The sequence below is a fragment of the Megalobrama amblycephala genome, linkage group LG17 (genome assembly GCF_018812025.1).
Source record: "Megalobrama amblycephala isolate DHTTF-2021 linkage group LG17, ASM1881202v1, whole genome shotgun sequence".
NCBI classification, from domain to species: Eukaryota; Metazoa; Chordata; class Actinopteri; order Cypriniformes; family Xenocyprididae; genus Megalobrama; species Megalobrama amblycephala.
Genome location: NC_063060.1, coordinates 1,908,419 through 1,932,774, shown reverse-complemented (window position 1 = coordinate 1,932,774; position 24,356 = coordinate 1,908,419). Strand labels below are relative to the sequence as shown.

At 32.4% G+C, this 24,356-nt stretch overlaps 1 protein-coding gene across 1 annotated transcript in view; it reads right to left on the bottom strand.

Moving 5' to 3' along the window:
- ncana (neurocan a) overlaps window positions 1–24,356 on the bottom strand; it is a 99,597-nt gene that overhangs the window by 8,034 nt on the left and 67,207 nt on the right. The window contains exons 10-14 of the mRNA XM_048164072.1: window positions 17,201–17,305; window positions 7,581–7,694; window positions 1,688–1,846; window positions 1,382–1,464; window positions 1,088–1,232 (exon numbers count right to left, since the gene is read on the bottom strand). Coding sequence (XP_048020029.1) covers window positions 1,088–1,232; window positions 1,382–1,464; window positions 1,688–1,846; window positions 7,581–7,694; window positions 17,201–17,305 — 606 coding nt within the window. The remainder of the gene's footprint in view (window positions 1–1,087; window positions 1,233–1,381; window positions 1,465–1,687; window positions 1,847–7,580; window positions 7,695–17,200; window positions 17,306–24,356) is intronic.

Sequence of the window (24,356 nt, the reverse complement as noted above, 5' to 3'; positions counted from 1 at the left end):
AGATCTAAAAAAAATAACCACCAAATACATCCTTTCACTGATTATTTTTGACTGTGAAACTCAAATAGAAGAAGAAACAGTGATTGTTTTGATGATTATTGCTTTTTGAAAATGAAATATCATAATTAATCATGCATTTCATATTTGAGTGTTTGACAAACTACAATAAAGGTTTTCTGTTTTTTACCCGACTCTCTGCTGTTTTCAAAGTGCTGATTTTTGTCAAATTGCATGGAAACAATCCATTTTAATCAAACTTGTACAGTCATTAAAAACAAATATCCCCTCTGAACATCACTTTTGGCCGCTATTGTATGTGTGGAAAATTTGCATGCACATTAATCACCCTTAATGAGAAGAAATCACAAAACTTCAAGAAAAAAAAAAGTGTTTCCAAGCAGTTTGAAAATCAAATTGATCCCAACACAGTCCCCGAGCACTAATCTGAATACATCCGGTTTCAAGAAAATACGATTTTCTAGGGAAAATATGATTTTTTAAATGTTAACCTTTTGAAATACATTAAATGAAATCCTGAAGTCCTGGCACAAGCGCTCCGTCTCCAGACAATGAGCCTTGTTTCCATAGGCAGGGAGCCACCGGCTCAGCCGTAAATCTGTTCTCTGGCGTCACTGCCACAGGAAACCGCCTGGATCCTGGATATGCCACAAAGGACGGCATCGTGGGAATTGTAGTGCAGAGCCCGGTGCTTAAATCGACAATCTGAGACCTTCTCAATGGGGTTTGAATACTCGCCCCTAAAAACTGAGACCTCCTTGTGTTGAGGACTGAAAGACGGCGTTTAGAGTCCGTCTGTTGAAATCACAGCCATTGAAATGCAGGACTGAGTGTTTTGCCTTGTGTGTGATATGAGAACTGAACAACACACTGACTTCACACTCTGCATTAGTGTTTCTGACTCTTATTGAGGAATCAATACACACATCAATACACACTTAATCTGACATTGCACAGACCTTCATTGCTTTTATATCAGGTTAAAGATGTCAGAACATTATAAATGTCCTTACTGTCACATTTGAATGTGTCCTCGCTGAACAAAGGGATTAATAACAGTCTCTCTCACCTGTTCCCTTCTTGCAGATGTAGGGTAGATTGTAGTTGCAGGGCACATCGTTCCATTTGCCGTCCTCTCTAGTGACCATCACCACACAATCCTCTCCGCCCGCGAAGAAATTATCCGGCTGATTCTCCCGCCAGTTCTCGTACACCTGCATGAGACGCAGTCAGACACCAGCGGACAGAACATGTACAAGCTCTTCTGAAGCATGTGTAAAGTGGTTTAAGAGTTTGATTTCATTCACAGTCGACAGGTTTACAATGTTTATTTGGACTAATAAATATATTAAAAAAGACTCACAACGTCCATTCCATCAGTCCACTGGAAATCCTCTTCAACTGTACGATCATTCAAACCGATCCAAGCGTTCTCGTGACCCAGACCTGATGGAGCACAGAAACATCATGAAGCACCAGAAGATTCTGTGCATTCAGTTTCATCAAAGACTCATGTGCAATTAAAGAAGAATAAAATAATCCACTATATCCAAATACCCATTAAAGGATTAGTCCACTTTTAAATAAATATAAAGAAAATTTTATTTAAAAGTGGACTAATCCTTTAAATCTTCAATCAATATCTGATATAAGAAAAGCGGTGACGGACCGTTAAGGAAGTCCTGCTCCATGGAGGAAGTGATGCTGGTCAGGTGACTGCTGTGCTCCCTGCAGTCCTTCTCTGCCTCCTCCCAGGTGTGTCTGTGTGGAAACAGACGGTAGCAGTGGCCGTGAAACTTCTTCCAGCCGTGTTCACAGCCCTCTGTGTCTGGAGGCAGATAAAGAGATGGTATCGCGTCAGAAATGTTTTCATATGCATGAATCAGATTAGCTCAGTGATGTTTATTATCCATCTTTTATGCATAATCCAATCTTTGTGCTAGCGATGCTGCGGCTCCATCAGCGAGAGATTCATCTTTATAGAAATATTATGTGAAAACTCATTTTACCTGTCGGGTTAGTTAAGAGCAGAGCTGGGAAGATTACTTACACAATGGAGTACATTACTGACTGCAAATTACATTATGAAAAGTTAGTAATGAGATTATTATATTACACATTTAAGGTAATATAATCCAACTACTTTTAGATTTCTTTTGACCTGTCACACTGATTTGAATGATTGAATAATATCTTATTGATATAAAAATATAAAGAGAAACAACTGGGGATTGTGAAGGAACTGCAGAGGTTCGTAAATTGATGTAAATCTTAAAATGTTAAATTACAGTTTTTGCCCGTTGCTTGAACACATTTTGCAAAATTTCGCTCATTGTGCCAAAACTCTACACTCAAGTAAACATGACACAACACTGGGAAATATACCATTCACATCTGTGTCAAATTGAAACTCTGCTATCAAAACCTAACAATCCTTTGTCAAAATGTCACTCTGATGACAAAATGATACACACTTGCATCATATGAATACGCAAAAATAATACAAAAATAAAACAAAATACACTACTGTAAAAACAGAAAAACAGGCCAATTGTGCATGGGTGGGATTATAGATCCTGCCGTCTGTTTGGGTCTGGCCACATGATCTACCACCGTTGCTCTAATATCATCTGAAATATTGTTCCGTGCATAGCCTCTTTGACCATGTCCTACTCCTCTCTCTTTGTCTTCCTCTTCCTCTTCCTCTGCCTCCACCTCTTGCTCTCCATGCTTGCAAAGTTCTCAAAATGGCTTAACTGAGGCCTTTTTGTAGCTGGCTGATTGGTGTTCAGTTTTCTAAGTAAATGTTTTGAGGTGTGTGTCAACGTCTTTTCAATTAAACAATGTGTGTTATATTTTGAATAGATGTGTTTTCCCAATGGTACCCTGAGATTTCATTTTTGAACAAAGTGTCTTATGTATGAAGTAGTGTGTAGTGTGCAGGACCAAGTGTGTTGCATTAAGGAGCAAGTGTGTTGCAGAATTGCAACTAGAGTGCAAAGCAGCGCTTTTGTTTAAGTTATGGGTACATGTGTTTGAGGTATGGTAACAAAAGCTTCAAGTTGTGTTACTTTAGTCTAAGCATGGGTCTATAGTGTTCAAGCAACAGGCAAAAACTGTAAAAGAAAAATAATTAAGAATAAATCATTTTAAAATATAAACAGAATAAATAGAAAAATCAGAATAAAATGAGTGTGTTTGTCTGTTTGTGTGCATGTGTTTGTATGTGTGTGAGTGAGTGTGTGTCTGTTTGTGCATGTCTGTGTGTGTGTGAGTGTGTGTCTGTTTGTGTGCGTATGTATGAGTGTATGTGTGAGTGTGTGAATGTGTGTGTGAATGTGTGTGTGTGTGTGTGTGTGTGTGAGCAAGTGTGTGTCTGTGTGTGTGTGTGTGTGAGTGAGTGTGTCTGTTTGTGTGCATGTGTGTGTGTGTGTGTGTGTGTGTCTCTGTGTGCGTGTCTGTGTGTGTGCGTGTCTGTGTGTGTGTGTGAGTGTGTGTGCGTGTCTCAGTGTGTGTCTGTGTATGTGTGTGTGTGAGTGTGTGTCTGTTTGTGTGCGTGTGTGTGTGTGTGTGTGTGTGTGTGAGCGAGCGAGTGAATGTGTGTGTGTGTGTGTGTGTGTGTGAGCGAGTGAATGTGTGTGTGTGTGTGTGTGTGTGTGAGCGAGTGAATGTGTGTATGTGTGTGTGTGTGTGTGTGTGTGTATGTGCGAGTGAGTGTGTGTGTGTGTGTATGTGCGAGTGAGTGTGTGTGTGTGTGTGTGTGCGAGTGAGTGTGTGTGTGTGTGTGTGTGTGTGTGTGTGTATGTGCGAGTGAGTGTGTGTGTGTGTGTATGTGCGAGTGAGTGTGTGTGTGTGTGTGTGTGTGAGCGAGTGAATGTGTGTATGTGTGTGTGTGTGTGTGTGTGTGAGCGAGTGAATGTGTGTATGTGTGTGTGTGTGTGTGTGTGTGTGTATGTGCGAGTGAGTGTGTGTGTGTGTGTATGTGCGAGTGAGTGTGTGTGTGTGTGTATGTGCGAGTGAGTGTGTGTGTGTGTGTGTGTGTGTGTGTGTGTGTGTGTGTGTGTGTGTGTGTGTGTGTGTGAGCGAGCGAGTGAATGTGTGTGTGTTCTGGCTGCTGTTCTGTGGTTAAATCTGAAGGAAGTCACCAGAGATCTGCTATTAAAGCAGCACACAGATGTAATGAAGTCTCTGTCAGTGGAGGGCAGGAGAAACACGAAGGTGGAATAAGAGTGGATAATGAATGAGGGATAACGTACAATCAGCCTGTCATTACTGCAAAATAAACCCTGATGTGACGCCGAGGGTCTCGTATCACCCTGATGACCAGCTGACTGAACATTATCCTGCTCATTAAATGACTACTTATGAAATATATAAATAAATGGACATGAAATATTGATCTGAGTGTAAATGATTTATGATGTAGAAGAAAGTGTGGATTGATACAAGAGACATGAAACTAGAAATTATCTATTAATTATACTATATATATAGTTTAGAGTCATTATACACTGTAAAACTGAAGTTTTGATGAATAAATATGATGTTAAAGGGTTAGTTCACCCAAAAATGAAAATAATGTCATTCATTACTCACCCACATGTTGTTCCACACCCGTAAGACCTTCATTCATCTTCAGAAGATTAACGGAGGTCTTACGGGTGTGGAACGACATGAGGGACTTTTTTAATTATAAAAATGCCTGAAATACACCAGGACTCTTATTTTGAAATAAGGGCAAAGACATTGGAATAATGTGAAATGACGTCCGTCAGCCAGACACACACATCCTCATCTAAATCTCTACAGCGTCACGACTGTGATGAGCTTCTTCAAAACATACAAACTCCAGAACACAATAAAGGTGCTGTGACATCACACTCATGTGACGCGTAGTTCTGCGCCATCAGTGGTTATTATTAGAGGTAATGCATCATCGTTAGAGTCGCTGTCACTGCGGGACGCAGAGGAGGGTGAGAGGATGCTTATGAGTCTGTAAATTCACTGAGATTAATATACCATAATGTGTTATGAAGAGAGAGAGCGAGTGTCAACACAAATTAAACATGACAAACACTGACAAACAATGTAAAACACTAGACATGAATGAAGAATTCACTGAAAATGTATTTTCTTTGATGATATTACTTGCGTTTGCATTATTTGACTTCTTTTTGCATCATTCATCATCACAATTCTAAGCAGATATCCATATATGATACATATCATGAAGCTGATCAATGATGCATAACATAAATACTCAAATACTCACAATTTTAGTGAAATTATAGGAAAGACACAAAACTGAAGCTGTTTACTCTGATCCAAAAGTCTAACCTTCATAGACGGTTAGAAAACAAGAACTAAAATTAAAAGTAGAACTAAAACTATTAAAAACTTTTTTGGTAGTTGAAGAATTGAAAATAAATGAAAACAAATAAAAAAACAAAACAATTATGAACAAAATTATGAAATTTAAAAATGTTGCCTTGCCAACTAACTGAAATAAAATAAGTTCTAAAACTATAAAATAATTATAAATGTAAGTAAAATAAAATAAATGTAAGTACTAAAGTTGCTAAACTACTACTTTGATTTGTGCACAATGCGAATATGCATATGAAATATATGTAAGATATTATTGCACATAGCATATGCAGTATATTAATTTGACGGATTTTTTGCACAATGCGAATATGCATATGAAATATATGCAAGATATTATTGCACATTGCGTATGCAATATATTAATTTGACTGATTTTTGCACAATGCGAATATGCATATGAAGTATATGCAAGATATTATTGCACATCGCATATGCAATATATTAATTTGATGGATTTTTGCACAATGCGAATATGCATATGAAATATATGCAAGATATTATTGCACATTGCATATGCAGTATATTAATTTGACTGATTTTTGCACAATGCAAATATGCATATGAAATATATGCAAGATATTATTGCACATCGCATATGCAATATATTAATTTGATGGATTTTTGCACAATGCGAATATGCATATGAAGTATATGCAAGATATTATTGCACATCGCATATGCAATATATTAATTTGATGGATTTTTGCACAATGCGAATATGCATATGAAATATATGCAAGATATTATTGCACATTGCATATGCAGTATATTAATTTGACTGATTTTTGCACAATGCAAATATGCATATGAAATATATGCAAGATATTATTGCACATCGCATATGCAATATATTAATTTGACTCATTTTTGCACAATGCGAATATGCATATGAAATATATGCAAGATATTATTGCACATCGCATATGCAATATATTAATTTGATGGATTTTTGCACAATGCGAATATGCATATGAAATATATGCAAGATATTATTGCACATCGCATATGCAATATATTAATTTGATGGATTTTTGCACAATGCGAATATGCATATGAAGTATATGTAAGATATTATTGCACATCGCATATGCAATATATTAATTTGACTGATTTTTGCACAATGCGAATATGCATATGAAATATATGCAAGATATTATTGCACATTGCATATGCAGTATATTAATTTGACTGATTTTTGCACAATGCGAATATGCATATGAAATATATGCAAGATATTATTGCACATTGCATATGCAGTATATTAATTTGACTGATTTTTGCACAATGCAAATATACATATGAAATATATGCAAGACATGCATATGCAATGTGCAATAATATCTTGCATCATATATCTTGCATGTATATCTGCTTAGAATTAGAAATGGTGTGAAAATAAGTCAAATAAATCAAAATAAGGCAAAGTAATATTAGTAAACAAACAAACTTTGGCATATAAACAGAACTGATAATGCAGTGAAGATGTTGAAATCTCCCACCCTGACCAGTTAACAAGTGCCCAAAACCAAAAACTACTGGGTTAAGATATACAAGCGCAATGATTGACAGGCAGAGAGAGCTCCTGACTGGCTAAAAATGGTGGGCCACTCCCCTTTACTGTCAGGGTATTCTTGGTTTGGTGACAGAGCTCTGACACTCCTATCGTCTTGTCTTTGTGTGAGCGTGCGGATTCGAGTTGTGTGATAGGTTGTATGTTCGGATCCTGACACTTCTGTCTAGTTCGGTTTCAGTTCTGTGTCGGGGTTTGGACATTCACGCTCATTTATGTCTTGCATGGTCCTATCGGTGTGTTTGGATCCAGAGTTTCCCCTACAGGGTAGTTTTTATTTGCTTTTGTTTAATTTTATAGGACTCATTGCTCTGAACTGAGTCCTTGCCTCATCCCTTCACCCAAACTTGACATTTACACCTTAGGGCCGTCACAGAGCCTCTGATTTCATTGGTAGAAGAGACATTTTTGCTATTCCACAAACATCACGTCGAGCACCTTTAGGCTGGTTTAAGTTGGATTTCCCAGCAGGGAATGGCTTAAATCTTTAAGCGCTCTTTAATTCGAGCGTAATATGAGTCGGGTAGCAGGAAAGGATCAGAGGGATGTTAGACATGTTTTCTGAGCTCGTGTTCAGGTTGTGTGTGATGTCTGGGCGTCTCACCTCTCTCACATCGGTCTCCGCTGTAGCTGGGCAAACAGAGACACACAAACGAGTCCTCTTTATCGATACAGGTGCCGCCGTTCTCACAGGGATTCGACTGACAGTCGTCAACATCTGCAACAACATCATAGAAACGATCACTCGAGCGTGCCTCTGTTTTCTCCCAGAGGAAAACTAGTTCCCAGCTCTTCTATTTAAATATTAACATTGTCTCAGATGTTTCTTCTAAAGTTGCCTAGTAGAAATAAATTATACACCTGTGTGTATGTTTACACCCACATATCATTAATGTATTACATGTTGTAGTAAACTAAAACTAATAAACTAGTAATAAACTAAAAAATATAAAAAAAAAAAAAATATATATATATATATATATATATATATATATATTAAAAAATAAAATATAAAATAAAAATAAAATAAAATATAAAAAAATACAAAATAATTAAAAATAAAATATTAAATAAAATGCAAAAATAAATAAAATAATTTATAAAAATTAAAAAAATAAAAATAAAATAAAAATAAATATTAGATACAAAATTTTAAATGTAAAAAACATGAAAAATATCAAGGAAATTATGAAAATGATGACAAATGGAGCCTTGGCAACTAAGCTGTACTAAAATGACTAAAATCTAAACTGAAATAAAAAGAAATGAAAGAAATTTATATATATATATATATATATATATATATATATAAAACTAAAATAAATGACAAAAACACATACTTCTTAAGGTAAATTTAAAACGAAAACTGAAAAATATACAAGCTATTTCAAAATATTAGTAAATATTATAGTATTATATAAATAATACTAAAATAATACTAACATACATAATATGTAAAAGAACAGCTATTTCAAAATATTAGTAAATATTATAATAGTATATAAATACCAAAATAACAATGGCACACACACCACACACACACACACACACACACACACACACACACACACTAGGGAAGGTCATACAGTCCTCCTCATCACACTGTAATATAATATTATATTACACATTCATATATGTGCTGCAGGATGTTTTAATTACCCATAATGCTCACTGTCTGTCGGGTCAGACCGCTGGTCACTGAGGAGTTTGATTAGAGAATCCACTTAATATTAGTGTCTGTTTTCTTCATTTACATAAGTATTACAATATAGGGATGATGCTAATTCTTTAATCTGCTTTTCTAATTAATGCACTATATGTACTGAATTATAACCAAAGTCATAATGCATGAAGTAACTACATTAATGCATTATGTTTACTATGAATAGGTAAAAATCTTTTTTAATCCTCTTACGCTCCCCAAGCTACATTAATTTGATCAAAAATACATAATACAATTGTGAAATATTATTAAAATTTAAAATAACTGTTTGAATATAGTGTAAAATGTAATTTATATCCTGTGATCAAAGCTGAATTTTCAGTAGTCTTCAGTGTCACATGATCCTTCAGAAATCATTCTGATATGATGATTTGCTGCTCAAGAAACATTTATGATTATTATCAATGTTGAAAACAACTTCATATTTTTGTGGAAACTATAATACATTTTATGTTTCAGGATTCTTTGATGAATAGAGAGTTCTAAAAAGAATTTATTTGAAATAGAATCTTTTGTAACATTATAAATGTCTTTACTGTCACTTTTGATCAATTTAATGCATCCTTGCTGAATAAAAGAATTAATTTCTTTCAAACAGACCCCACACTTAAGTACTATAATGCATCACCTGATTAACAGGTGTTCTTTTAACCTCCTTAACCGTGGTAAAACAATGTTCATATCTTGACTGATCACAAAGATATTAATTAAACCTAGAGCAACTATAATAGAATCACCCAAGTGTAAAACAGAGCTCGGCACATTTGCATAATTTTACACTCATTCATAGTAATAAACTGTCAGGGTGTGTGAAGAGCGTGGCAAAATATTTACAGACGCAAGCAGTGCTGTCAGGTTTGATTAAAACCAGGAGAAACGGATCATTCTGGGATCGACCCACAGGCATCATATGACACATCCTCATGAAGAAAGACGAGGGTCAGAGACTCCTGAGCCCAACAAACTTAATGAACTTAGCCATGATTTCTTCAGACTGTGTGTGTGGGGATAATAAATATCCAACTTTATATACAGAGCTGTGTGATAATACATTTTGCGACGATGAAAAAACGAGTTAAGAGTCATTTAGCGTCTGTCACAGGCCGGTGTAAGCGCTTTACAGCTCACGGATTACTCATCAAAAGATCTGGAGACTGTTTATAGCACATTTCCCATATAGCAAACACTTCTGAGGCTCAACGTTTGTCAGGCTTGCAAAAAAGTTGTCATCAGAGGAGCTTGAAAGGATAAAGTTGAAAGTCTTAAAAGTTTGCGTAACGGCATCAGTCGCAAAGTCCCAAACGCCTGCTGCTTCAGTCAGACTCATGAACTTCTGAAGTTTGTTGGGCTTTAAGTGGATATCAGACGAGCCGAGGATCATGGGAAGGCTGTATCCTGAGCTCAGGCTGTTTTAAGCAACTTAATGCGTGACGGATTGGAGCGTTGTGTTCATCACATCATTTCATGGGGCTTTAAATGTGACTGGAGGAAAATGAAGCCTGATGAAAACTTGAACAAGATGAATGTCATGAACAAGTCTGGGTCGTCATAAAATTAAATTAAAGTTCATATAGATATTATTTTCATGATCATTAAGCATTCCTCCACAAATTTTCATTACTGTAAAATGGAAAAATAATAATACATATATATCTATATTTTTAAATTATAAAGTATTTGTAGGGAGTATCTGTTGTACTGTCTTTGATTTATATTAAATAAACAATTTATATATATTTGATTAATATAATATGCAGTACTTTTTACTGCAATACAGTAATTTTTACTATCATATGAGAATCAGTGAGGAAAACAAGAATTACAAAAAAACTACAAAATAAATAAAAAAATTAAAATAAATACTGTCAATACAAAAAAAAGTATTCATTTCTTTACACAAAACAAAATTTATATAATATTGTGCTTTATATTTACATATAAATATTTGTGTGTGTATTATTAACTATTATAATTTATTTTTATAATAATTACATTTTAATATTAAAATTATTTTATTAATATAAATATAATAATTATATAGGTTTTTTTAGGTTTTTTGTTGTTATTAAACACAATTTTTATAATTTAATTTTATATTAATTATATTTTAATATAAAAAAATATATTTTAATATAAATATAATGAATATATAGATTTTTAATAGTGTACTAATTATTATTCAAAATATTAAACAAATATAAAACAAATATTACAATTATAATATATATATATATATATATATATATATATATATATGAGATTTATATTTACATATACATATGTATAATATGTATAATAATTACATTTTAATATTAAAATTATTTTTTAAATATAAATATAATAATTATATAGGTTTTAGATTTTTAATAATAATAATTGTTGTTATTAATCATAATTTGTATAATTTAATTTTATATTAATTATATTTTAATATAAAAAAGATATTTTAATATAAATATAATGAATATATAGATTTTTAATAGTGTACTACTTATTATTCAAAATATTAAACAAATATAAAACAAATATTACTATTATAATATATATATACAGTACAGTCCAAAACTTTGGAACCACTAAGATTGTTTAATGTTTTTAAAAGAAGTTTCGTCTGCTCACCAAGGCTACATTTATTTAATTAAAAATACAGTAAAAAACAGTAATATTGTGAAATATTATTACAATTTAAAATAACTGTGTACTATTTAAATATATTTGACAAAGTAATTTATTCCTGTGATGCAAAGCTGAATTTTCAGCATCGTTACTCCAGTCTTCAGTGTCACATGATCCTTCAGAAATCATTCTAATATGCTGATCTGCTGCTCAATAAACATTTATGATTATTTTCAATGTTGAAAACAGTTGTGTACTTTTTTTTTTCAGGATTCCTTGATGAATAGAAAGTTAAACAGAACAGCATTTATCTGAAATACAAAGCTTCTGTAGCATTATACACTACCGTTCAAAAGTTTGGGGTATTTTTATTTTTTTGAAAAGAAATTAAAGAAATGAATACTTTTATTCAGCAAGGATGCATTAAATCAATCAAAAGTGGCAGTAAAGACATTTATAATGTTACAAAAGATTAGATTTCAGATAAACACTGTTCTTTTGAACTTTCTATTCATCAAATAATCCTGAAAAAAAATATTGTACACAAATATTTTGTACAATTGTACACATTAAATGTTTCTTGAGCAGCAGATCAGCATATTAGAATGATTTCTGAAGGATCATGTGACACTGAAGACTGGAGTAATGATGCTGAAAATTCAGCTTTGCATCACAGGAATAAATTACTTTGTGAAATATATTCAAATAGAAAACAGTTATTTTAAATTGTAATAATATTTCACAATATTACTGTTTTTTACTGTATTTTTAATTAAATAAATGTAGCCTTGGTGAGCAGATGAAACTTCTTTTAAAAACATTAAAAATCTTAGTGGTTCCAAACTTTTGGACTGTACTGTGTGTGTATATATATATATATATATATATATATATATATATATATATATATATATATATATATATATATATATATTATAATAGTAATATTTGTTTTATATTTGTTTTTATATTTATATATATATATATATATATATACACACAAACACACACTATATATAGTGTATATATATTATACCCAAAAATTCTTCAGTGTACTACCAGTAAAGTTGATAAAAATTTGGGACCAAAAATTATTCAGACACTTTGACCTGACCATGTTTTGCTTAAGTGTTATCTGACATAATTAAGATTAATATTTTCTGACACAGTTTAACTCTGAGATCTTGTCATATTTCGTTACCATTTTTGTAAATTATAGTGAATAAACTGAATTAATGAATGAAATGTTCAAGGTATCTGAATAAATTTTGGTGTGTATACATATATATATATATATATATATATATATATATACACACACACAAATATATGGTGATGAATTCACCCTTAAACATCACATTAAATACGGTAACAGTGGTTCCATTAAACACACTTGATTTCTATGATCAGTCATGTTGAGATTCATCAGTAGAAAGGAAAAGCCCCTACTGAAGTCATATCCTGTTTCTTAAAGACTCACAAGGTACTTCTGCTCTTCATGAATATTTGAATTGGCTCATACATTATGCAAACCGTTTCACCGGGAGACGCTCCACAAGTGCTGCGGATCTACATGAGCTAAAGCCCACGAGCCTCTGAGGCGTTCTTCAAGTCTTCACACATATTCTGCTCACATCTTACTCACAGAAACAAACCATGTGCAGAACACGGGATTACTGCAAACACACAGCACAGCCACAGAGAGACCAACACATCTGAGAACAAATGAAAACACTGTCGTCATTTACACCGTCATGTCCGGACAATCTTTCTTCTGTGAAACACAAAGGAGGTTCAGTTTCCGTACACTGAGAGTGAATGATGACTGTCGTTCTGCGGCAGAAGAAAGAAACTATTCAAATCAAATATTTTCTAATCTAAAGCAATCAGCCTTTTCATTTAATTATAATAAAAGCACAAACTCAATTAGCATTGACCTTCACGCTGCAATAAATGTGAGGAGGCCAAAATAAACCTGTCAGCCTTCCCTTGACCTCTGACCCCCAAACGCACGCCTTAGTGTCACAAATGATGGACAACTTGACCTCTGACCTCCGTATTGACCTTCGCCTATATGGCAGCTGTTCAGACAGAGCGTTAAATCAGAAAAAATCCTGCTGTTTCAGTTTCCTGCTGATCTCACAGGCTTCTCATCAGATTTGAAAAGATATTATCTGCAATGATTTGAAATCAACAGTCAGAGATCTCAATATGAAACATTTCTCATCAAAACATCTGAGTTGATCCACGAGTTTATAGCTGTAAACTCTTACTGGTGATTGTTATGTAGACAGTAAGAAATATTTTCCAAAATTGAAATAGCTAAAAGATGTTAAATAAAATATAAATATTAGATGAAAAACTTAAAGCTTAAACTTAAAATTAGAAATGTTGCTTTGGCAACGAACTGAAATAAGTTTAAAGAGACAGTTTCTGCCAGTCTCATGTTAATCTTGAGTACATATAGAGTAACAATGCATCCTTTATATCTCCAAAAAAGTCTTTACACTGCAAAAAATGCTGTTCTTATTTAGAATTTTTGTCTTGTTTCTAGTCAAAATATCTAAAAATTCTAAGATCAAGAAGCATTTTCTTGACGAGTAAAAATTATTTTCTTGTTTTCAGAAAAAATAAGTAAAAATTAAGTGAGTTTTTCCTTAAAACAAGCAAAATAATCTGCCAGTGGGGTAAGTAAAATAATCTTATATCAACCCATCAACGCGCTTCGTTCAGGATACGGAAGCCGAGAGATTTTTCAACAATGGCTGTGTCCAAATTCAGAGGCCGCACCCTTTGAAGGCTGCATACATCATCGAGGCAGTCTCATTTAAAGGTGCCCTAGAACTTTTTTTAAAAAGATGTAATATAAGTCTAAGGTGTCCCCTGAATGTGCCTGTGAAGTTTCAGCTCAAAATACCCCATAGATTTTTTTTAATTCATTTTTTTAACTGCCTATTTTGGGGCATCATTAAATATGCGCCGATTCAGGGCTACTGGCCCTTTAATTCTCCTGCTCCACGCCCACGGAGCTCGCGCTTGCCTTGAACAGTGCATAAACAAAGTTTACACAGCTAATATAACCCTCAAATGGATCTTTACAAAGTGTTCGTCATGCATGCGTCGGATTCAGTGTTAATTTTGACAGCAAAATATTTTGATTTAGTTTTAGTCATAGTCTTTTGACTAAAATGCCATTTAGTTTTAGTCATATTTTAGTCATCGGAAATTGTTTTAGTTTTAGTCTAGTTTTAGTCGACTAAATATCATAAGATTTTAGTCAACTAAATCTACAGTAGAATTATTCGACTAAAATCTAATTTAGTTAAATTGTAAGCATTAAGCATTTCCAATAAAAATGCTTCCACAGATCCAATACACTGATATAGGTACATCTGATATTCCCCAAACTTTTTATGTTCACCCAACTGTACTTTGCTCACCAAAGCAGACGGTTTTTGACCGTTCAAGTGCAAAAACACGTGAAAGAGCAAAATTCAGTACTTTTCAGGGATTGACACACTTATCATTGAGGTAGGCTACTATTATAGATTTAATTTCAAAAATTTTATTAGATTTGATTTTTAGTTTTTCCTGCTTTCATTGTAATTTTAGTTAAAAGTTTTAGAAATGTTTTGTGTTTATGTCTTTTAGTTTTTTGCTTTTCTCTATAGGTCTATAACCTATTTTTTTGTTTTGTTTATTTTAATACCTCAGGTTAAGCTAAAGCTTAGAAACTATTAAGTTTACATTTTTATAAGTTTACATTTTTACATATTTATCTTTTATTTCAATTAATGTTTATTTCAAGTAATGAAGATTTCTTTGGTTTTAGGTTTAGTTAACTATAATAACCCTTATACTTGTAAAATATATTGAATAATGTGTCAAATAATGTTCTTAGTCTTTCCTTCCTGTGACAGAAGATACAGTAGTTTACTATGAATTAAACAGAAATTAAATTAAATACAGTTTATTGATTAAACAAAATAACAATAATGTCCAGGAAAAAATAATAATTATAAACCATCCCGAAATACACCGTGACTCTTATTCTGAAATGTCTGCAGTTTGCACTGTAGCAGGCTGTTCATGAGGGAGATAAATATGCATTCTTACAACCGTCTAAAACATGCTACCATATAAACATCGTGTAGTAAACATTGTCATAATTCATCAACATTAGCTTATAAGCAATCGCTTGGCATAAATGTGCGATATTCATTAATTGCGCAGCAGTCAGATGTGCTGCTGCGTGAGCCTGTAGAGGGCGCAACAGCGCCGCCTTTCCCGCGGTTAGATCAGCACAATTCAAATGTGCGCATCTTCCAAACAGGACAGCAGTTCTGACTGGATATCTTCCCAAATCGTCCCTCTCTTTCATTTTCGTCTCGTTTTTATTCGTTGACGAAAATTAGAGTAGATTTTAGTCATAGTTTTAGTCATTCAAAACGCATTTTTATTTAGTCATCGTCTCGTTTTCGTCCGTGAAAAAATGTCTTTGACGAAAATTATGACGAAAATTATTCGTCAACGAAATTAACACTGGTTGGATTATGTGAGTATTGTATACTGTTATATTGTTTACATTGATTCTGAATGGATTTGAGGCTGTGCTCCGTGGCTAACGGCTAATGCTACACTGTTGGAGAGATTTATAAAGAATGAAGTTGTGTTTATGAATTATACAGACTGCAAGTGTTTAAAAATGAAAATAGTGACGACTCTTGTCTCCATGAATACAGTAAGAAACGATGGTAACTTTAACCGTTAGATTGCAACATAAGAAAGAAATTACAGTATTTTACACCTCACAATGAATATCAGTCAATTTTATTACGGTTACTTTTCTTAAATATGACATCTTTGATGACATATGCAGCCTTCAAATGCGACCTCCGGAGGATGCACAGCTCCTGTAAACAAAGGAGTGTGTGACTGAATGAAGCTTCGGAGCGTTATGAATCAGCGTATCGAATCATGATTTGGATCGCGTGTCAAACCGCCAAACTGCTGAAATCACGTGACTTTGGCGCTCCGAACCACTGATTCGACACGCTGATTCATAACGCTCTGAAGCTTCCTGAAGCAGTGTTTTGAAATCAGCCATTACTATATAAGTCGATATTTTGGTTTTTTTGGTGCACCAAAAATATTCTTGTGGCTTTATAATATTAATATTGAACCACTGTACTCACATGAACTGATTTAAATATGTTTTTAGTGCATTAATGGATCTTGAGAGAGGAAATGTCATTGCTGGCTATGCAGGCCTCACTGAGCCATCGGATTTCATCAAAAATATCTTAATTTGTGTTCCGAAGATGAATAGAGGTCTTACGGGTGTGGAACGACATGAGGGTGAGTAATTAATGACAGAATTTTCATTTTTGGGTGAACTAACCCTTTAAGTTACAAAAATGTTATTTCTAAACATTCCAAACGTTAAGGGAACATTCCATTTGATCCTTCTTCAAACATTAATGGAATGTTACTTTTGAATGTTCTCTGAACATTCTGAATCAAGTAGTAACATTTAAAAACTGTTAAATGTTTCAGAAAAAAAAGTTCCATTAATGATGTATAAAGAATATTAGATAGCTTTGACCGAACGTTCTATTAACGTTACATTAAGAACGTTTGTTTAAAACTTTGAGAGAACATTTCCAGAATGTTCTGAGAACGTTCCGTGTTAGCTGGGCAAATGTGTTCAGATGGGCTAGTTTAATGATGTCTTTCTGGAGCTGGTCACTGTATGCTTTCATAAGAGCAGATTAAACGCCTTTTCTTTTTTTGATCCACAGAAGAAATAAAGTCATACGGGTTTGTAACGCCATGAAGGTGAGAAAACATTTGTTTCTGGGTGAAATATCTCTGGATTTCCTCACCGATTTCACAGCTCTCTCCTGCGTATCCCTGCGGACAGAAGCAGCGGAAACCCTCTCCGTGAGGAAGACATGTCCCTCCGTGCAGACAGCTGCATCTGTCGTCCTCTGTGAAACAGAAAACACACGCTGTCATTGGTGCTCTGGAGGTGATCCATCACAATCTGTCTGTGATTATACAGCTGAGCACACACACACACACACACACACACACACACACACACGTGACCCGGTGGAAGACGGACGCAGCGCAGCCCTGCTGGCCCTAATGAGAGTTTAGACACACGTCAGCGAGGTTCAGGGGGAAACGTGGTAAATGAGTCCAGTTTTCCAAGCATCATTTGTCTTTCATTACAGCTCTGACACGTTACTGACAGACAGGAACTAGATTTGTACATTTACCTGGTGCAAAACTGTTCAAATTACTGACACTAATATAAGCAATAATAATAGTGATACTTGACTCAGAGCGGTATAGCATTAGAATACAGTATTTGTTAAAGTTGTGTGTAATTAATCAAAATAAAACCCAAATATGTGTACAGAAAAGGTCGCATGAACAAATGAGAAGTTGTAAGAGCTCAATGATGTAACGTTTTAAAATGAAGAAATTAAGAGAGCCATAAATATTAATATTGTATGTTTACAGTTGCACTAAATAGTAGTATTATATTATTTTTCTTTAAATACTCAAATCATTAATACTATTTTTAAACAAAATTATATATATATATATATATATATATATTATAATAGTACAATTTGTTTTATATTCGTTTAATATTTTTTAATAATAATAATAATTTTTAATAAATTATTATTATGTTTATATTAAAATATAATTATTATAAAAATAAATTATTAAAAAATTATACTGCTACTACTAATACGTTATTATTATTAAAATAAATGCAATTAAAAATATTTATAGTAAAATATAATTATTATAAAATAAATAATAATAATAATAATAATAACAATAATAAGTATTATAAAGAATAAATTATAAAAATAAAAATTATTTAAAAAAATTATATTAAAAAAATACTACTTCCACTACTACTACTTCTAATAATAATAATATAATTAATATATTTATATTACAATATAATTATAAAGATAAATTATAAATACTATAATAGTATTTGTTAAATATTTTTAATAATAATAATAATAATAATTAGTATTATTATTAAAAATCTATGTATGTATATTTATCTTAAAATATAATTATTATAAAAATAAATTTATAATAATAACAGTAATTATTATTATTAAAAATCTATATAATTATTATATTTATATTAGAATATAATAGTTATAAAAATACAAACAATTATAATAAAATACTACTACTACTACTTCTAATAGTAATAATAATAATATAATTAATATATTTATATTACAATATAATTATAAAAATACATGAGCAAAAAATAAAATATAAATATTATAATAGTAATTTTTTATATTTGTTTCATATTTTTAATAATAATAATTAGTATTATATATATTATTTATATTAAAATAGAATTATTATAAAAATAAATTATTATAAAAATTATACTACTACTACTACTACTAATAACAACAAGTTATTATTATTAAAATAAATACAATTAAAATATTTATATTAAAATATAATTATTATAAAAATAAATTATAAAAATTATAAATTATTCTAAAACATTTTTATTATAAAAAATTAATACAAATACTGCTACTACTAAAAATAATAATAACAATAATAATAGTATAATTAATATTCTATATTACAATATAATTATTATAAAATAGATTATAAATTAATAATAATAATAATAATAACATTATTCAAATTGCACAAAATTCCACAGTCCTACAAACACAGCAGTTTCAATTGCAATAAAAAAAGCTACTTAATTTTTTTCCTCCTAGTTGAGTTCAAACACTGATCAAATAACTTTTTTACATGAAAAAACAACCTCCACCTGTGTCAGACTAACTGTACGATATCAAAGCTTCACAGAAATAATCAGTATTTATGATTTATAGAGTAACAGCAAATGTACATCTACTTGCATTGAGGAATGTTGCTCCATTGCATTCTGGTCTATTATTGTGTTATGATCAGTTTTAGATGAGCTGTGTTTGGTCTCTTTCCATGTGGGCGGAGGTTCTTGAGCAGAAGAAGAGCCGTTATGATGACAGATGTCTGAATACACAACACTATCGTTTAGCTGCGCTCTCTCTGGAGCCTCTCTTCACTACAGCACATGTGTCGCTCACTGAGGCTTGTAATGGCTTTCAGAGAGCGGCTCGTTCTAATACACCCGCTGAATGAGTTTCACCGCTGACCCGCACTGAGACGATCACATCAACCACAGCACCATATACATACAGAGAGAGAGGATCAAGAAAAATCCCAGTGTGTGAAAGTCAGTTCACAGACTCAAGGTCAAATACGTGATACACGTTTAAAGACACAGTTCTAGTCATCATTTACTCACTCTCATGTTGCTCCACACCTTATATACTCCACGTAAAACAATATACAGTGACGGTTAAAGGTTTGGAAACATTACTATTGTTAATGTTTTTGAAAGAGTCTCTTCTGCTCACCAAGGCTGTGTTTATTTGATCAAAAATACAGTAAAATTGTGAAATATTATTACAATATAAAATAGCTGTTTTCTAGGTGAATATATTTTAAACCATAATTTATATCCTGTGATCAAAGCTGAATTTTCAGCATCATTCCTCCAGTCTTCAGTGTCACATGATCCTTCAGAAATCATTCTAATATGATGATTTGATGCTCAAGAAACATTTATGATTATTATCAATGTTTAATCTTTTAGTTAATATTTTTTTATAACCTGTAATACTTAATTCTTTGATTAAAAAAAGTTAAAAAGCATTTATTTAGAAATATTTTGTAACAATATACACTACCGTTCAAAAGTTTGCGGTCAAACGAATGAATTAAGAGAGCCATAAATATTATTATTGTATTTTTTAAATAAAATTATTTATTTGTAGTATTATATTATTTTTCTTAAATACTCTAATTATTAATACTATTTTTTATATATTATATATATATATTATAATAGTAATATTTGTTTTATATTTGTTTAATATTTTAATTAATAATGTATTATTATTAAAAATCTATATATTATTTATATTTATATTAAAATAGAATTATTATTAAAAAATAAAAATTATAATAAAAATACTACTACCACTACTAATAGTATAATTAATATATTTATATTATAATATAATTATAATAATAAATATAAATATTATAATAGTAATATTTGATTTATATTTGGTTAACATTTTTAATAATAATAATAATTTTTATTATTATTATTATTAAAATCTATATATTTATTATATTTATATTAAAATAGAATTATTATAAAATTAATTCTAAAAAATAAAATTAATAACAATTATTATTATTAAAAAATCGATGATATTTATATTAAAATTTAAATTCTTAAGAAAGAACAACATTTATTTAAAATAGAAATCTTTTGTAACAATATACACCGTTCAAAAGTCATTAATTCTTTTTTGAAGAAATTAATAATTTTATTCAGCTTTGATCACAGGAATAAATCACATTTTATTATATATTCACATAGAAAACTGTTATTTTAAATTGCAATAATATTTCACAATTTTTACTGTATTTTTAATCAAATAAATGCAGCTTTGGTGAGCAGAAGAGACTCAAAAACATTAGAGATTGTAATTATTCCAAACTTTAGGGAATAAAGTACGGTACTGTATGTATATATATATATATATATATATATATATATATATATATATATATATATGCTATATGTTTGTTGTTTATTTACAATGTAGTTAACACTATAATCAAAATTGAAAAATATCTTTTGTTTTCCACAGAAGGAAGAAAGTATAATTAATTTTCTATGTTAGTCTTTTTCTATTCCTCTGTGTCTCTCTCTCATTGATGGTCTTTACAAACTCTCTTGGATTGTTGTCATGGTAACTGTGCTGAGAGCGGCCCGCCAATCATCCTCTCACTCCGCAGGCCACGCCCCCTCAGCCAGGCCTTTTCGCTTAATTACCGGCAACATTATGCTTCACATGGCAAACCATCATTTCAGCCCTAATTGGTTTGCTGAGATTTTTTACTACAAATGCAAATGAGCGACATCCTTGAGGTCACAGCAGCGTGCCATGATGATGGGATATACTGTACACAGAAGACTATATGTGACATTTTATAGGTTAAGAGGGCAACTGCAGAGGTGAGAGGTGATTTTTAACAGAGCGATATGCAAATATTGCACACTGAGAGAGAAAAGCAGAGTGTGATAATCACATAAGCATCATGGGTAAACAATCACCATCAGGCAGATGATTTAATTTAGTGTTTACACAGCTGCAGATGTACTTACACATCATCAAATTATCACACCGTGAGCTGAAATCACAACAGCAGCGCTGGTAATCTCCTTCAAAACACTTCAAAGATATTAACATGCTGCTTTTAAATAATACAAATACTACATTTTGCACTAAAACCCTGTTATTTAGATTAAAATGTCACACTTTAACAATAATACAATTCATAATATTTAAAAGATCTCATTTGCTTGATCTCTTGAAATAAAACACATCTAATCATACTGTAGGTTCAGAGCAGTGCTATTTCATATCACTGAGATATTATTACAGTTCTTTTAAATATTTTGAATTAGTTTATTTTTATATATTTTCTGTTTTCCTTATAATTATAGTTAAAGTTCTAGTAATTTTGTGGGTGTTTTTGCCAGTTTTATTAGTTTTTTTAAATGTCTACATATATTTTTAGCAATTTTTGTTTTAGTTTTAGTTATTTTAATACTTTATGTTAAACTAAAGAAAATAAAATGTGAAATGTAAGGAAAGTTACACAAAGTTACGACACTCAAAGTTCAGTGAAAAGGGGGATATTTTCTATAATCTCTGTTTAAGGACTACAACAAACGGCTGGTAGGGACTACAACGAGCTTCTTCCTGGGTTGGTGACATCACAAACCCTAAAATTTACATAAACCCCGCCCCTGAGAACACGCAACAAAGGGGGCGTGGCCATGTTGGGCTGCTTTAGAGAAGAGGAAGAGTTGTTGTAGTCGAGTGTTGTTGTCATGCCGTCATTTTACACCGGACTGCTTCACAAACGAGGATCAATTCAACACAAAAGATGAACATGACGGCACATGCTAGTGGATGAGTTGAATCAACTCCACAGCAACTACATCAATTTATCCACTAACCATTCAGAAACGTCTAAAAGTTGTAACTTCTTCCTGAGTCTCTCCATCAGTGTCGACAACAATGTAAGGCTGAACACTTTCCTCATTTTGTCTGTGTGAGATTCTCCAGCTTTGTTGTTGTTGAGCTGTTAAAGCTCCGCCCTCTTCTGGAAAGGGGGCGGGGAGCAGCAGCTCATTTGCATTTAAAGGGACACACAAAAAAACTGTGTGTTTTTGCTCACACCCAAATAGGGGCAAATTTGACAAGCTATAATAAATGATCTGTGGGGGATTTTGAGCTGAAACACATTCTGGAGACACCAGAGACTTATATTACATCTTATAAAAGGGGCATAAAAGGTCCTCTTTAATGCATTGTGGATTTTAAATTAATAAATTTGTCTCATTGTTAGTTAAGCATCACTGTTAGTCAGAGAGTCAGACTTAGTGATCTGAATAAAGAAACCTTCGTGTTTAACCGCTGATGTTACTGACATGAATGTGTTTCCTCCACATCAGTCATGTCGATCTGTACAGCCCACAGGACTCAAGTGATTGACAGGTGATGTAACACTAAAGGTCAAATCTGGCATTCTTCAGGACGACAGACGGGAGACACAAGAGAATGTCGGTTTGTGTCAGTCTGACTGCTTATAACATGACCAGTGAAATCAGTAAGATAGAAAAGCCAGAGAATGACTGGAGACCAAAATCAGAAGAGCTGCAGTCATGAATGTGACGAGATCTTGAGCATTTCCTTGAGTGCCAGAGCAGATGCTGAAGACAAGTGTGAACACACACACACACACACACGTCTCCCACTGTATCTTATCACATATTCAAGTGCAGGATTAAGTGCTAAACTGCTGGGAGCTGAATAATGATACATGCATTTACACACACACACACACGGGTGACTGAAAAGCCATTGCAAGAAGTGATATATATATTGGTCAATATTTTATTTATTTCATATCAATGAAAAAAGTTCCTCACTGACTTACATTCCACAACAATCAAAATGTAATTAATATTCATGAGCATAGCTAATAAGTGTTATTGTGTGGAACATGTGAACATGTGAAAGTGGATCGGACACTTCAGGCTGCGAGTCACTGAAATGTAATGATTATCTCTTATGCACTCACTTATTATAATAGTTTAGTTGCTACGCCAGACAATCAGCAAAACTAGTGTGAAATCTATTTTTTGTCCATTTTGACATTCAAATATTCCTAAGCTCTCAGTAGTATAAGCAAATATGTGGGCGTTCATTAATATTCATGCACCGATATGAATATTCATTAGGGTGAGCTCTCCGCCCAAAGCACACACTCATCACATAATTAAACCCAACAAGAGCCTCTTTCCTGCACCTGGACGTCCACCCACCTGCCATATCTGATTCAAAGATGATTAAAAATCTCTTATCTGGTGTAAATACTGTGCAGCCATAAGGACACGCTCTCAAAACAGGAGGAAAACGGGTTTAATGGCACCTTAAGTTGCTGCAACAACAAAAGTTAAGTTACAGCAACAAAACTCATTCTTATCAAAAACATTTCTACATGTAACTTGCTCCACCTCGGAAATGACTTTGTGTAAGCATGCTGTCATCAATCTTACTTGTTTTCCAACCACTAAATAAAGACACTTTCAGTCTTTCACCATCCAAACAAATCCCTGATGGATGAAATTAAGCTACAGAAATAAATCAAAACTGACTTTGAAAAAATTCACATTCCTGTCAGAATAACACCTTTTCTGGGTCTATTAATCACACCAGTGATGATGTATAACTGACCTGTTCCTGAAATCGGAACACCAAATATGGTCATTCTAAAGTAAGTCCCGCCTTCCAAATACAAAAGCCAATCAGTGAAGGCCTC